Source organism: Muscardinus avellanarius (genome assembly GCF_963383645.1).
Source record: "Muscardinus avellanarius genome assembly, chromosome: 5".
NCBI classification, from domain to species: Eukaryota; Metazoa; Chordata; class Mammalia; order Rodentia; family Gliridae; genus Muscardinus; species Muscardinus avellanarius.
Window position 1 is genome coordinate 114,785,253 of NC_137790.1, and position 13,990 is coordinate 114,799,242.

The 13,990-nt window shown below is 38.1% G+C and overlaps 1 protein-coding gene across 2 annotated transcripts in view; it reads right to left on the bottom strand.

Moving 5' to 3' along the window:
- Positions 1–13,249, bottom strand: part of SMC4 (structural maintenance of chromosomes 4) — a gene marked incomplete at both ends in the record, with an annotated part of 32,473 nt that extends 19,224 nt beyond the window's left edge. Inside the window, 6 exons of one of the 2 annotated variants that reach the window (XM_080696888.1) lie at positions 606–733; positions 996–1,160; positions 9,976–10,152; positions 11,555–11,746; positions 12,183–12,286; positions 13,114–13,249. In XM_080696888.1, the coding sequence (XP_080553014.1) occupies positions 606–733; positions 996–1,160; positions 9,976–10,152; positions 11,555–11,746; positions 12,183–12,286; positions 13,114–13,249 (902 nt within the window). Of the gene's footprint in view, positions 1–605; positions 734–995; positions 1,161–9,975; positions 10,153–11,554; positions 11,747–12,182; positions 12,362–13,113 lie in introns of both variants that reach the window. The other variant, XM_080696887.1, reaches the window with a different exon arrangement.
- Between the last annotated feature and the right edge of the window lie 741 nt (positions 13,250–13,990).

Below are 13,990 nucleotides of genomic sequence, written 5' to 3' on the forward strand. Positions count from 1 at the left end.
TATTTAAAAATATTAGATGGTAAATTACAGAAATAACAATTATTATTAGTTTTAAAACCGCAAGCGATTCTGTTCCTGTAAGTCTCCTTTGTTCAGTGTACTTACACTACATCTCCCATCCCTCCCACACTAGACACTTAGCAGCTATCCTGGTTCTCAGGTCAATTGCTAAGGTGCCTGTGTTCAAGTAAGCCTTATTTTATTACTCTTTAACGGCTCAAAGCATAAGGGCAATGGTGCAAAGGAGGCATTACGGAATAAAACATGAAGTACACAGCATCTCTGTACTACGTGGCATGCCTGCAGGAAATCTGAAAGCAAATAGTTTACACAGGGTACTATCCATATCCATTGGGGGCCTTGGTTCGGGGGAGGGGGTCTACTATATACGTAAAATATTAATAATACTATCTACTTCTGAACCTACCCCAAACCTAAAGTAGAATACTTAAAAAAAAAATCATATTAAAGGACCCTAATTTAGTGCATTTATTACTTAAAACAATCTTTAAAAAGAATTTTGTGGGTCTTCATATTTTTCTAATACAGGAAAAAGGGGCTTTAATGATCAGAAACAAAAAAATTGATAAAATGAAGGTACTTACATGTAATATTGACAAACATGATTCTTTTTTTTAAATACTTCATTTTCCAAGGTAAGAAATTCAATGGCTATATTTTTCTCTCCTTCTAAGGCATCCTTTTCCTTTTCTACCATTTTAACCCTGTTCAACTACAAAAATTAAAAATTAGAAGATTGAATACACTTCATATGCAGAATCTAAATTTAGAATATGCCAGTGTTAGATAAAAATAAACTATAAAATTAACAAGGAGCATGTTCCTATTAAATGCTGATAATACAGAACTAGAAACTTCAATGTAAATATTTAATATTTTTCAAAACTTATGGATTATAACATGAGTATTTGGCTCAGCAAAATTTTTAAGCATAAATGAATCATTGATTTATTAAAATTCCACAGAAGATTCACCTTCTCTCCTCTGTGTTCATTTAATATTTCAACTCTCCGACACAAGACTTTAATAGGTTCATTTAGTCGTCCACAACCAATTATATCTTCTAAGTACTCAAGCATACCCTCATCATGTTCAGTCTGTCCTTTTGGTTTCATCATAGCAATTTGTTCAACTTCACCCTTTAAGTAAGAATTGGGAACAATTAACAAACCCAAAAGTAATGAACAACTAAATGATATTCACCAAGAAGCTTTATCAGATTTTACATAAGGCACGAGAAATAAATTCTTATAATTGCATAAGTCCTTTTAAATCATAATGCACACCCACAAAGACAAAATACAAGTTTCCCATGTAGAATGTCCTTTTAATATAAAACTTAACTTTTTTGTTAAGCAATATTTCTTTCTTTTTTTTTTTTTTTTGCAGGTCTGGGGGTGAAACTCAAAGTTATTTGACCTCCGAGCTACACCCCCTGCCCTATTTTTTATTCTTTACTTTGAAACAGGGTCTCACTGAGTTGCAAAGGGCCTCACTAAGTAGCTGACGCTGGCTGCGAACCGCGATCCTCTGGTCTCAGCTTCCCAAATGCTGGGATTACAAGTATGCGCCACCACGCCCGGCTTGTTAAGCAACATTTCTGTTAAAGCAAAATTTTGCAGGGTATCCAATTAGAGATTTTTTTTTTTCAGTACCGGAGACTGAACCCTGGGACATTCTACCCCTTAGATATACCCCCAGCCCTATTTTTTTCGTCTTTTTATTTTTGAAAAATGGTCTGAGTTGCGAAGGGCTTCACTAAGTAGCTGAGGTTGTCCATGAACCACAATCCTTCTGTCTCAGCCTCCCGAATGCTGGGATTACAAGCGTGCGCCACCACGCCTGGCTAGCAACTTGATTTTGACAACAATACGAGCTATTAATAACATAATTAGAGCTCCCATTCTAAATCAAATACTTTCCAAAAAGATTCTTCGAAGTGGTGGCACATGCCTGTAATCCCCAGGAGAAGTGCAGGTTTGAGGCCAGCCATAGCAACTTAAGTGAAACCCAGGATGCTCTTGAGTTTAATCCTCAGTACCAAAACAAAACCAGCTTCCATGGTTAAACTATACAAGAAAACTTGCTCAAAGGTGGTCAGTAAAAATTTTCTTGCAGCCAGGTGTGGCTGGTGCACGCTTGTAATCCTTGTGCTTGGTAGACAGAGACAGGAGGATCACACTGGTTTGAAGCCAGCCGCGCTGGCTTAAGAGACCCTGTTTCCAAATAAAAATATAAGATAGGTCTGGGAGTGTAGCTCATAGGTAGAAGGGTTTCTAGGAACCCCAGTACCACCAAAAACAAAACAAAACAAAAAACAAACAAAAAAACCCCAAACCTCTCTATATACTTTCATGTAGCTTCTCCAGAAACTTGGAGTTAATAGATCCTTAAGTCAAGGGCTTCAAAAAGCTGCCTGAAACCTAATGTTCTAATTTTCTAAAAACAAGAACCTAAGTGGGTAATTATGTTTTTGATGGTAATAAAAGAAATTCAACTGACCAGCTTGACTAGAAAAAACTAACAGCACTGGTGCCCATGAGACAGGAAAACTTATTTATAACCATTAATCTAATAATTAATCTGACAATTGACTTGTAATTAAAATCTTAATTTGTTTGTATTTATGCATTTATATTATAAAAACAAAAAATATCTACAATCAGTAATCATTAAGGCTGACTTGTCAGGTAGCCATTTAGTTTGATGGTAGAAAAAATTGTTTGAACTTGTTTGGGCAAAATGCTACTGCTCTACTGCACAGAAGTAGCCTGCTTGTACTCTAGTCTTCATTTTATTTATTTATTTATTTGTTTGTTTGTTTATTTAATGTGTCTGGAGATGGAACCCAGAGGCATTTTTTGACCTCCAAGCTACACCCTCTGCCCTATTTTTCATTCTCTATTTTGAAACAGGGTCTCACTAAGTAGCTGAGGCTACCAGCGAACTGCCATCCTCCAGTCTCAGCCTCCTGAAGCTTGTATTCTAAAAGAAGAAAAAGGACAGGCATCCAGTCTCAGCCTCCTGAAGCTTGTATTCTAAAAGAAGAAAAAGGACAGGCATGCTAGTGGGGGGAAAAATTATTTTCAGCAAAATAGCCAAGATAAAAGAAGGGAAGGCAAGAAAACAAATCACTTTAAAAATATCTTTGTGATTCCCACTCCTAAGTGTATAACTCAACCTTAAAAACTTGGGGTAAACCGGGCTTGGTGGTGCAAGCCTGTAACCCCAGTACTTGGGAGGCTGAGGAAGGAAGATCACAGGCTCAAGGACAGCCTCAAGCAAGTAGTAATACTCTCATGAACTTAGAAAGATCCAATTTCAAAAAAAAAAAAAAAAAGAAAATAATGAAATAGAATTGGGGGTATAGCTCAGAGGTAGAATGTCCCTGAGTTCAATTACCAGTATCACAAATAAAACTTATTAGTGACAGTATCATATCTGAACAAAATTTAAATATCAAACATATTTACAAGAAGTTAAAGGTAACACAGGACAAGATAACGCATTTTAAAATCTATTCATTGACAGGCATAATTTTTATTAGCTTTATACATCATTAGCATTTTTCATGCTTTGACAATCCATTAGCACCACATAATTATCAAGTATAAAATTAAACTTATCAAAAGGCCTGTTATTTACCACAGTAGCTAGTGTATTATATATGAATCAGTGTAAAAACTAAAATATGTAGTATTTATACACACTACTTTTTTAGCCTTCAATTATCCCTTCTTCTCTGAAAGAATGCTCAAAGTTTTGGATAACAACAGGATAAATTTTAATCACTGAAGAAACTGTAATTCTGATTCAGTTTATATTTAGCTACGTTTTTATCAATAATAGAAGTACTGAAAATTTCTGTGTCAAATTCTTTGTCATGGAGAGTTCTGCTGGGCATTATAAAAAGTTTAAGAGATGGCTGTGGTGGTGCATACCTGTAATCCCAGTACCTGGAAGGATCACAGGTTCAAGGATAGCCTCAGGAACTTAAACTCTATTTGAAAAAAAAAAAAAAAAAAAAAGGCTGGGGTGTTGCTCACAGGTAGTTTGCCCCTGGCTATAATCCCCAGTACTACATAAACCAACCAAACAAAAAACTTCAATAGAATATCTGCTCTCTACTTACTAGGTATCAGCAGCATTCCCTTTTAGTCAGCTATACAACTCCAACTGTCTCCAGCTGTCCTGGAAAGAGGGTACAAAACTACTTCCAGTTGGGCACCACTGATCTAGAGGTTTTAGTTTAAATCTTTTGGGTCAGTGTTTATTATAATCATCTGACACCTGATACTGTAATATATTACTTAATTCAAGTTAAATATCTGAATAAACATATATTTAAGTTACATGGTCATAGGTATTTTATTTTTGGTATTGGGGATGGAACCCAGAGGCATTTTACCTCTGAGTTACGCCCCCAGTCCTATTTTTTGTCTTTTTATCTTTTGCAATAGGGTCTCACTGAGTTGCCAAGGGCCTCCTTAAGTAGCTGAGGCTATTTGCGAACCGCGATTCTGTCTCCGCTTCCCAAGTGCTGGGATTATAAGTGTGCACCACCACGCCTGACCTGGCCATAGGTATTATTTATGCCTACATTTTTTGCATAACTAAAAGCTAGGATCCACCATAACAGCTTACAGAGATTAAGGAATCTAATAGCATCATGTTTTCTGTTGGTCAAATTAACTTTTTTTGGTGTGTGTGTGTTACTGGATATTTAACCAAAGGGTACATTCACAGTCCTTGTTATTTGGAAACAGAGTCTCAGAGTAAGTTGCTGACAGTGTCACTATTTGCTGATGCAATTACTGAAATTCTAGTGTTTGAGGCTGAGGCAGTAGAATTGTGGCTTTGAACCTACAATTTTACTGCCTCAGCCTCAAGTACTGGGATTTCAATTGTCAAAAGCCTGTGCCAGCACACCTAGTTATATTACTTTTGTTTTTGGTTAGTACTAGGGATTGAACCCAGTGTTGTTTTAACCTCTGAGCTACACTGCAGCCCTATTTTACTTATTTTTAAACAGGGCCTAAGTTGCTAAAGGTCTTGATAAATTGCTGAGGCTGGCCTCTAGCCTAGGATCCTCCTGTCTCAGCCTCCCAAGCATTGAGCTTATAGGCATGCATCACCACGTTGGGCTCCAAACTACTTACTGAAATAGAGGAAAGCTATTATTAAACAACCTAGCTTCAGGTAAAGCACAGTAGTTGTTTTATATATTCCTGTCTCCTTAAATAAGATAACCCCTGATCTCATCTCATCTAATATAAGTTCCAATTTTTTCCCCTGGTACTGGGGATTGAATCCATAGGTATTCTACCTCCAAACAATATCACCACCCCTACTTTTTTTTTTTTTTGGTGGTACTGGGGTTCCTGGAAGCCCTTCTACCTCGGGGCTACACTCCCAGACCTATTTTTACATTTTTATTTGGAAACAGGGTCTCCTAAACCAGCGCACGCGCGGCTGGCTTCAAACCTGCACGATCCTCCTGTCTCTGCCTCCCAAGCGCGGGGATTACAAGCGTGCGCCACCACGCCCGGCAGCACCCCTACTTTTTATTTTGAAAGAGTCACTCGATTTATGAGAGTCTCACTGCTTGCTAAGGCTGTCCCCTCACACCTGCAAACTTCCTATCTCGGCCTCCCAGGTACTGGGATTATAGGCATGCTCCACCACAACTGGCAAGACTGTCTAATTTAGAAAAAAAGCTAAAAGTCAAATTCATTTATCAATCAAAATAGTTCTACCTCAAGTTTCATGTAACATTTAGTTTTAGATTGTTATACTACATAGCACACCTTTTTAAAACCAGTTACTAAATTATTAGCTTAATTTCATCGAACCAACAGGGTGGGTCTGAAGAGCTAGGCCTTTTGTCTTTTGACTATAGGACTGCTGTGGTTTTCCAACAAACGACATATTCTGTGGCAGTTTCTTGATGCTCTCTAAAGCTTCTGACTACTTGCTACCCTTTGCTCTTTAATCCTTTCCTCACTTGTACTGTGTCCTATGAAATCTGTGGGCTGATAGTCTTTGCCTAGAAGACTTATTTTTCAGAACACTTATCTATTCCATGTGGAAGTATAGAAGTTTTTATTTAGTGTATTAAACTCTGTATTTAAAAAATAAAAGCTTTAAAGTTACCTTTCTCTTTCAAGGTTCCAAATCACAAATAGTGGTGGCATAATGATTTACAAAAATGTTTCAAGTTGTTATACTGTTAGTATCTGGAGTTGGTTACATTTAATAGGCCCTTAAACTAGCATCTCTACTTTCTGTAGCTTACAGCATACTAAACAAGGCTTTTATAGAAATGGAAAGCTTAAAAATCTAAGAGGATTGACTAGATAAGATGCTCTTTATTTAAAAGCACTCCAAGCCAGGTATGGTGGCCCAATCTTGTAATCCTGGTACCTGGGAGGCGGAGACAGGAGTATTACAGGTTTGCAGCCAACCTTAGCTACTTAGTGAAACCTTGTAGCTTGGATGTAGAATGCTCCTGTGTCTGTGCATGCATGCACCAGGCACATACATACACCCACCCACCCTCTCTCTCTCTCTCCAAACTTCAGCAAGAACTATAAAAAACAGTAAAGAGCTATTATACAATGAATAGAAATAAAGTTTTTAAAATAAGATCGTGAATAACTAAGATAAATATGGGTGCTCACATCAAAATTAAATGGCCCTGAATTATTGAGTCTTTTTTTTTTTTGCGGGTCTGGGGATGGAACCCCAGGGGCATTTGACCTCCGAGCTACATCCCCTGCCCTATTTTTAATTCCTTATTTTTCTGGTGGTACTGGCGTTCCTGGAAGCCCTTCTACCTCTGGGCTACACTCTCAGATCTATTTTATTTTTGGAAACAGGGTCTCTTATGCCAGCGTGGCTGGCTTCGAACCTGCGCGATCCTCCTGTCTCGGCCTCCCAAGCGCGGGGATTACAGTGTGTGCCACCACGCCTGGCTATTCTTTATTTTGAAACCGGTCTCACTGAATTGCAAAGGCCTAAGTAGCCCAAACCAAACCACTAAGGATAGAATGTAAGTACGTAAGTAGGAAAATGCTTTAGTGGTTGGTCTTCATATTACTTTAGTTGCTTATGTAGAAGTTTCCTATTTTTTTCCATAGTTGAGGTGGTACTGCTCAATCACCTTTGAAAATCTGAGGTATTACTGATAAGGACAAAAATTTCTTTTGATATTATAGCCAGAAACTAATTTCTGCAGACTAAAACCCAGTTTATATGCCATGTAAATCTTAGAAAAAGTATATTGAAAAAGGAAAGATGATCAGATAGATAAGCAATAATTGAGATCTAGGTTAATCTAAAATGGAAAACAAAACAAAAACTCAGTTCATGTTTTAAACTTTAACAGATTTTGTAATACAAAGATAAAACACATAATGTTGTAAATTTTGAGAAAATAAAAGTTGTGATAATAGTTGTAGCTAAGTTCCTTAAAAATGAGTTTAGAGCCAGGTATAGTAGCTCATGCTTATAATCTCATTACTTAGGATGAGATAGGAGGATCGCAGGTTTGTTACCAGCCTCAGACACTTAATCTTAAGTGGGATCTAAATACTAGAAACTCTTACTTTAAAAATCCACCAAACCAATATATAAACCCTATAAAACTGTTTTATCCATATGGACTTAAAAACTTTGTGCTTTTAAACCTTAAAAATGAATCTCATTTTATATACTTTATTCAAAGTAGCCATTTTTCTTGGATAGTGATACTATGTCTCCAGTTTTCCAGCCTCTCCAGTCATGGGTAGTTTTTAAGATAAATGTAAGAGTGAGAGAAGTATATAAAAATCTCAATTTTACCTTCAAATGCTTTAAGTCTCTAAAAATCTAAGAATTGATATAAGGACCTACAAAAAAAAAATCTTTAGAAAACACTGCCACTTCCCTCAAACATAAGACAGGACAACATTGGCTCTACCAGCCAAATTCCTATTTTTTTCCTCCTGAGTTCCTAAGACTCTCACCTATAAATCTAATCAAGTCAAACTCAATTTTAGTATCATTGGGAAGAAATGTTTAAATAATTGGTAAGAATAAAGAAAAAGTTCAGAATATCATAAGAGCAAATGGTTAATCCTAAGGTTTTTCAGAAGCATACTCTTATTATAAACTTGATAACCGAGAAATTATTTTGTTGGGCTGGGCACTGTGGCACATAGCTAACAATCCCAAATACTCTGTAGGCTGGGGCAGGAGGATTGCAAGTTTGAGGCCAGCCACAGCAAATTAATGAGATCCTGTCTCGAGATAAAAATAAATAAATAAATAAATAAATAAATAAATAAATAAATAAGGGCTGGGGATGTAGCTCAGTTGCAGAATGCCCCTGGGTCCAATCCCCAGCACAAATAAACACCCCCCCAACAAAAACAACAACAAAAATTTAATTACTTCTTTGAGAAATTACATTATTGGCTTCCTTTGCTATTGGATTGTATACAAAGAATCAGCATGGGAGAAAAATTATCCTTAAATTGGTCAGTCTTTCCACAGATGTAAAACTTTGGTTATCCCACAATGATAATAAAGAAATGGCAGAATAAACAAAAGATAACACAAGTAAAATTTCTTAAAAAGTGGTATCATTAAATTCAGTATAACTTATTATCCATAATTAATCAAATCAAGTATCAGGTTATGAAAGCCTATAAAACATTATGACTTGACTTAATAAAACCCCAGAATGTTAATTCCACACTTACATAGATTCAAATATTATTTAGAAATGTATTTGCAATTAATTTTCCAACATTCACTTTTAAATAAGTTTGGATAATAGGTACTATGCCTGGGAATAAAAAATAAAAGTTGCTTCCTGAATGTTATAGATTTTCCTTCTATAGCATGTATGTTTAAAAGTGATAATAAAAAATAACTGAAATATATAGATTAAATGGAAATAAGAATATTTCATAAGTTTTTCTTAAACTGAGAACACTTGGCCATCCTAACAAAACATTTAGTAGCAAATAAAATAATAACGTAAGATACCAAAGCATATAAATAGCCATTTCTGCATAATTCAAGTTTTGCTTTTTTGTATATGATCTTAATGATTCTGGACAGGACCCAGGAATAAGATGCCCTCAAATCAAATACAAATTTAAAAAGACATCTGACAAAGCCACACTAAAAATTGTGTTTTAAAAGGTTAACACACAGAGTAAGATTTTTCTTACCAAGCAATACTGTTAGAATATACCTTTACTTAAAAAATAAAAACTTCTAATAAATTTACTGTCATGTACTTAATTTTTACACTTCTTTAAAAAGACTTTCATTCTCTAAGAATTCTTGTATTACAGAATGTACTATCAAAAAAATAATGTACTATCAGTTATTTTCTGTTCTACCAACAGTAGTGGTTTAAGAAGGTATACCATTCTAAACAAAAAAAACTGATTCAAGTAAACTTTTTGTTAACGGTTAGGTTAAATTAAGTAGAGGGTTTCTTTTTCTTTTTTCTTTTTTTTTTTGCTATATTAGAAAATAAAAGAAAAGGACCGATTAAGACAGTGAATTTCATTTAAATGTTACCATAAAGGGAAATTAGAAAAAAGATAAATAGTTGCTATATCCCTGTCACACTAAAGCAGCACAATAATATTGGTGTTTAATATTTAATTCACTACGCCAATATTTACGTGCTGCTAGAGTGGAACAAGTATGTCAATCCATGCAAATATAAAATAAACATGGCAAAATAGTTTTGAATGAATTTCCTTAAATTTCTAGAGCAGCAAATAATGATTCGCATCTTGACTATAGTATGTAAACCATGATGTGCTGCTACAGTACTTTAAGGCCTCCAAAAATATTGTATTCATCCAACTGGGGAGCCCTTCCCCCCTTGATTAGAAAACAAAACAAAAACAGATTAAGCGAACCTCTCAAGCTTTTTAATAAATTTACCTGTAAGATTAAAAACCTGTTATGGTCCAAGTCAATTCCATGGCTTCGAAGAAGATTTCCAACATCTTTAAATGTTTTTTTCTTCCCACTTATGTGATAGACGGAAGTATTATCTCTGTAGGCCGTTCTGGATACGTAGAAGTTACTGTTAGGAACGACTTCATAATCATCCCCTTCCTGTTTTGTGGAAAAACAATACAAGAAAACAACGGCTGGTATTAAGTCACAGGTCTGTTTCAAATTTCACTCACTTCACACCGAAACTAATTCAACAGATTACTTAAATTCAACATGTACACAAACCAGCAGCTCTCAAAAATAACCTCAGTAAAAGAACAGATATTTTCACAAGTTGTTTGACTCCTTTCTCAAAGATACCCAAACCAAAAAGCCAAACCAAGTAAACAAAACTCCAGCTCCAAACAAGTCTCAAAACATATTTGACTGATAAGAAGAGTCCTGTCATGTCTAAAACATACCCATTCATCTAAATTAAAAACTGTGCTAGTATTAGCAGTCCATTAAAAAAGCTGCAGAAAGAAACAAAACAAAACAAAACAAAGTAGTACAGGGGTAATGCATGTTTTATTTGGGGGGTGGGGGGAGACAATGAGCCATTAATTCAAGGTAAATAAAACTGTAAATAAATCACACTATATTCCTGATTAAAAAAAAAAGCTAGTTGTAAATCTAATAATTCAAATTCACTTATCCTTAAAAGCAGTCATATAAAAGCTGCTTTTCAACCTTAGATAATTCAAATGTAATGAATAGGTAACGATGACATCTGATATACTGGCAGTCTATTTTCTAATTCAAGTTGTACAACAGAATGCATTAAGAAACAAAATAAAATACATGTTTTTGTGTAATTAAGCCTTTTATTTAAAAGGAAAAAAAAAAAAACCCAGCAGCTAAGTCACCTCCCTGTTTCATTATGTAATCAGATTCCTTTATTTTTAGGTTCCAGTAATTTTTGAACCATGAATTTAAGTTAAATCATAATAAAGGGGAAAAAATAAACCTTACAATAAAAACACAACCAGGCAAATAATTGAAAGACATTTTGCTTATAATAATCTGTTTCTAGAAAACAAACATGTTAGCTTGCCCTTCTATTTCAAAAGGTCTTAATCACTATGGTTCACTTTGAGAAAAAGTTCTTTCATATCAGATACACAGGACTACTAATAACAGATCTAATGTGAACTGAAATAATGGAGATGGTAAAATTAGGCAACTATTACATTTTCAAGTTTAGATAATTTGTTCTAAAGCAATAAACACATAACTTCTACAAGCAAATCCAAAATTTACAGTAAAAAATGTCTATTTAGCACTCAGGATCTTAAAACTGCTCAGTTTTATTCCTAAAAAGATAAAGATTATTGCTTTAGTTACAACCCCCCCCCCCCCCAGCTGTTGGGGACTGAACCTAGGGGCAACCAGGCCTGACTGCTATATTTACAAAATTTAAAACCTGATTTAAGTCAACAATACTATACAATGCACTTAAATTTTTTTTTTTGGCTTGAAGTTGCAAGTAATAGAAAAAAAAATAGAAAAAAAATCCCCTTACCTTATCAATTATCTTTTGGAAATGAACTTCAACAGTACAACTTTGAATATCCTTGTGTTCATCAGAATTGTGTATTAGTACTGACAGTTTTTTGGACCTTATTTTTTGTGCTCGATAGCCGAACACAAAAAGCATAGAATCAATAACATTGGACTTGCCACTGCCATTTGGCCCAATAATACAGGAAAACCGCTGCACAAAAAACAAAACAAAACAAAACAACAAATTTAAGGTATAAAGGATATTCTAATACCAATGATTTAAGTTTAAACTGCTTTTTTTTAAAAACCAGGAAAAACTACAAGTATTTAAAGGTTTCATTGCAAGAAGATAAAGAACTTGGATTTTCTTATATCATGTTTTCTATGAAAAGCATGAATACCTTAAACAAAATTATGTTCTAATTCTAGAATTTCCCCCCCAAACTCATCCTACTAAGGAAAAATGCTCCAGACAAAAACGTCCATTCTGTTCAATGAGGAAATCGTTATAACTAAACAGGTACCAAACATAACAGGTAAAGAAAAGCTAATTTCAGTTACTAAAATCATAGTGTGTGTGATTCAAGAAGTCAGAAAACAGAACATCTTGTATTACCATACAATACTTATTTGAAATGGACAAATACCTTATGGAAAGGTCCCAGAATTTTTTCCCCAGCATAGGACTTGAAGTTCTGGTTTACAATATGAGTTATCATAAGCCGAGGAGCTCCAGCTTCATTTGTCATTGCTGGAGGCGGGGGTGGAGGAATGCTAGTCAAAATCTCTTCTAAACTTCTGTTATCAAGTTCCTCACCAGGAGTCTCTAAGACAGCCAAAGAAAAGGTAAAGAAAGGAGAAAAAAAAGCCTACATTAGTGCTACTGGCTCAGAGGACTCCTGTCTGCTAACAGACAACTCACAGGGATGATAACCTAATCTTTCAAGAAATTTGTGAAGAAATGCATGTGGCCCTAAAATTTTATAGAACCACAGTACACTTTTTAGGAGTCAAAACACTGTATCGATAAAAAAGCAAATTTGGGAAAACTACACAAACTGAGTCCCAGCTTTCCATCCTAAACAGGAGATTAAATCCTCAGGACCTAGACCAAACTTCCCTACCTTTGAGCACCTGCAAAAAAAACCAACAAAACCTCAGGAACTTCAGAGACACTGTCACAGGGGTTTCATAATATCGCCCAATTCCTGGCCTCAAAAAGCTATAGTAGTTATCTTCTCTTTAAAGACAAACTATTACCAAGGACGTCAAGAAATTTTCCATGCTGTTCATTAGCTCTTGAGGCTGACAATATCAATATATCAGTGAAAATTAATAAAGACGTCAGTACCATTGCAAAACGCCACAAACAGATCCGCAACATGAAGCCTTTTGCTCTCGCCCCATCCCCGCCAGCACGGTCACACCCAAATCGCACGGGAGCCCTCGCTCTGAATCGCACTTCCCAGCACTGCTTACTTTACGGGAGCGACAGCGGGCCGTCGGCCTCGGCTCCCCTCGGCGTCTCGACGGCACCCCAGCCCAGCCCGCGGGGCTCGGCGCCGCCGGGTCACTCACCTGCGGTGGCAGCCGGGCTCTCGGCGCTGCGGGCCGGCGGCTCGGGCTCCGCGTCGCTGCTGGTGCCGTCGGGGGAGCGCGGCGGCCCTTCCTCTCTGCGGCGGGCGGTGGACGGCGGAGCGCCCTTACGGGGCATGGTCGCTGAGGCAGGGGAGAGCCGGGACGAGTCAGGCCGCGCCGCAGGACGGCCTCGGTCCCGACACCCCGGGTCACCGCCTCCCCACGCGGAGAAACGTGGGTCCCGTTTCCGAGCGTGCAGGTGCAAGCTGCAGAGGCTGCTCTCGAACCTGCGACCCTCCCGCCTCAGCCTCCCAGCAGCCGGATCGCAGGCGTGCGCCGCCGGCGGGCAGCGAATCCTCCGGAGAGGGGCCGCAACACACCCCAAGTCGCACGGAGGCGGAATTGGTTTTCCTACCAAGACCTATGCAAGCGGGAAACCTAGACGTGCCAGGAAGCCGCGGACGGGCGACTGCCCGGGTGCTTTTCATTTCGTAGGGATTGCAGAGACCCGCCGCCCGCTAAGTGCAAACATATTCCCTTGGTAAGTCTAAACGAGGCGGCTCCACGCAGCGCCTTCCGAGGGTGGCGCACCACCGCGAGGTCTGCGGAGCGGAGGCCGAGCGCGGCGGCGCCGGGCCGCACGTCGGGGCCCGCGGGCTTTCCCCCTGGGCGCCGTCCCGCGCGGCGGCTCCGCGGGGCGCCAGCTAGGGGCTCGGACCGGGGCCGGCTCTTCGCGCAGGGCCGGCTCGGGGCGGCCGCGCGGACCCCGCCGCCGGCGCGCTCGGGGGGAGGGGTGACAGCGCGGCCGCTCGCCCGCCGGCCGGCGCGGGAAGGCGGCGGTGACAGCGCGGCCCGGCCGGCGGCCCTTTACCTGCGC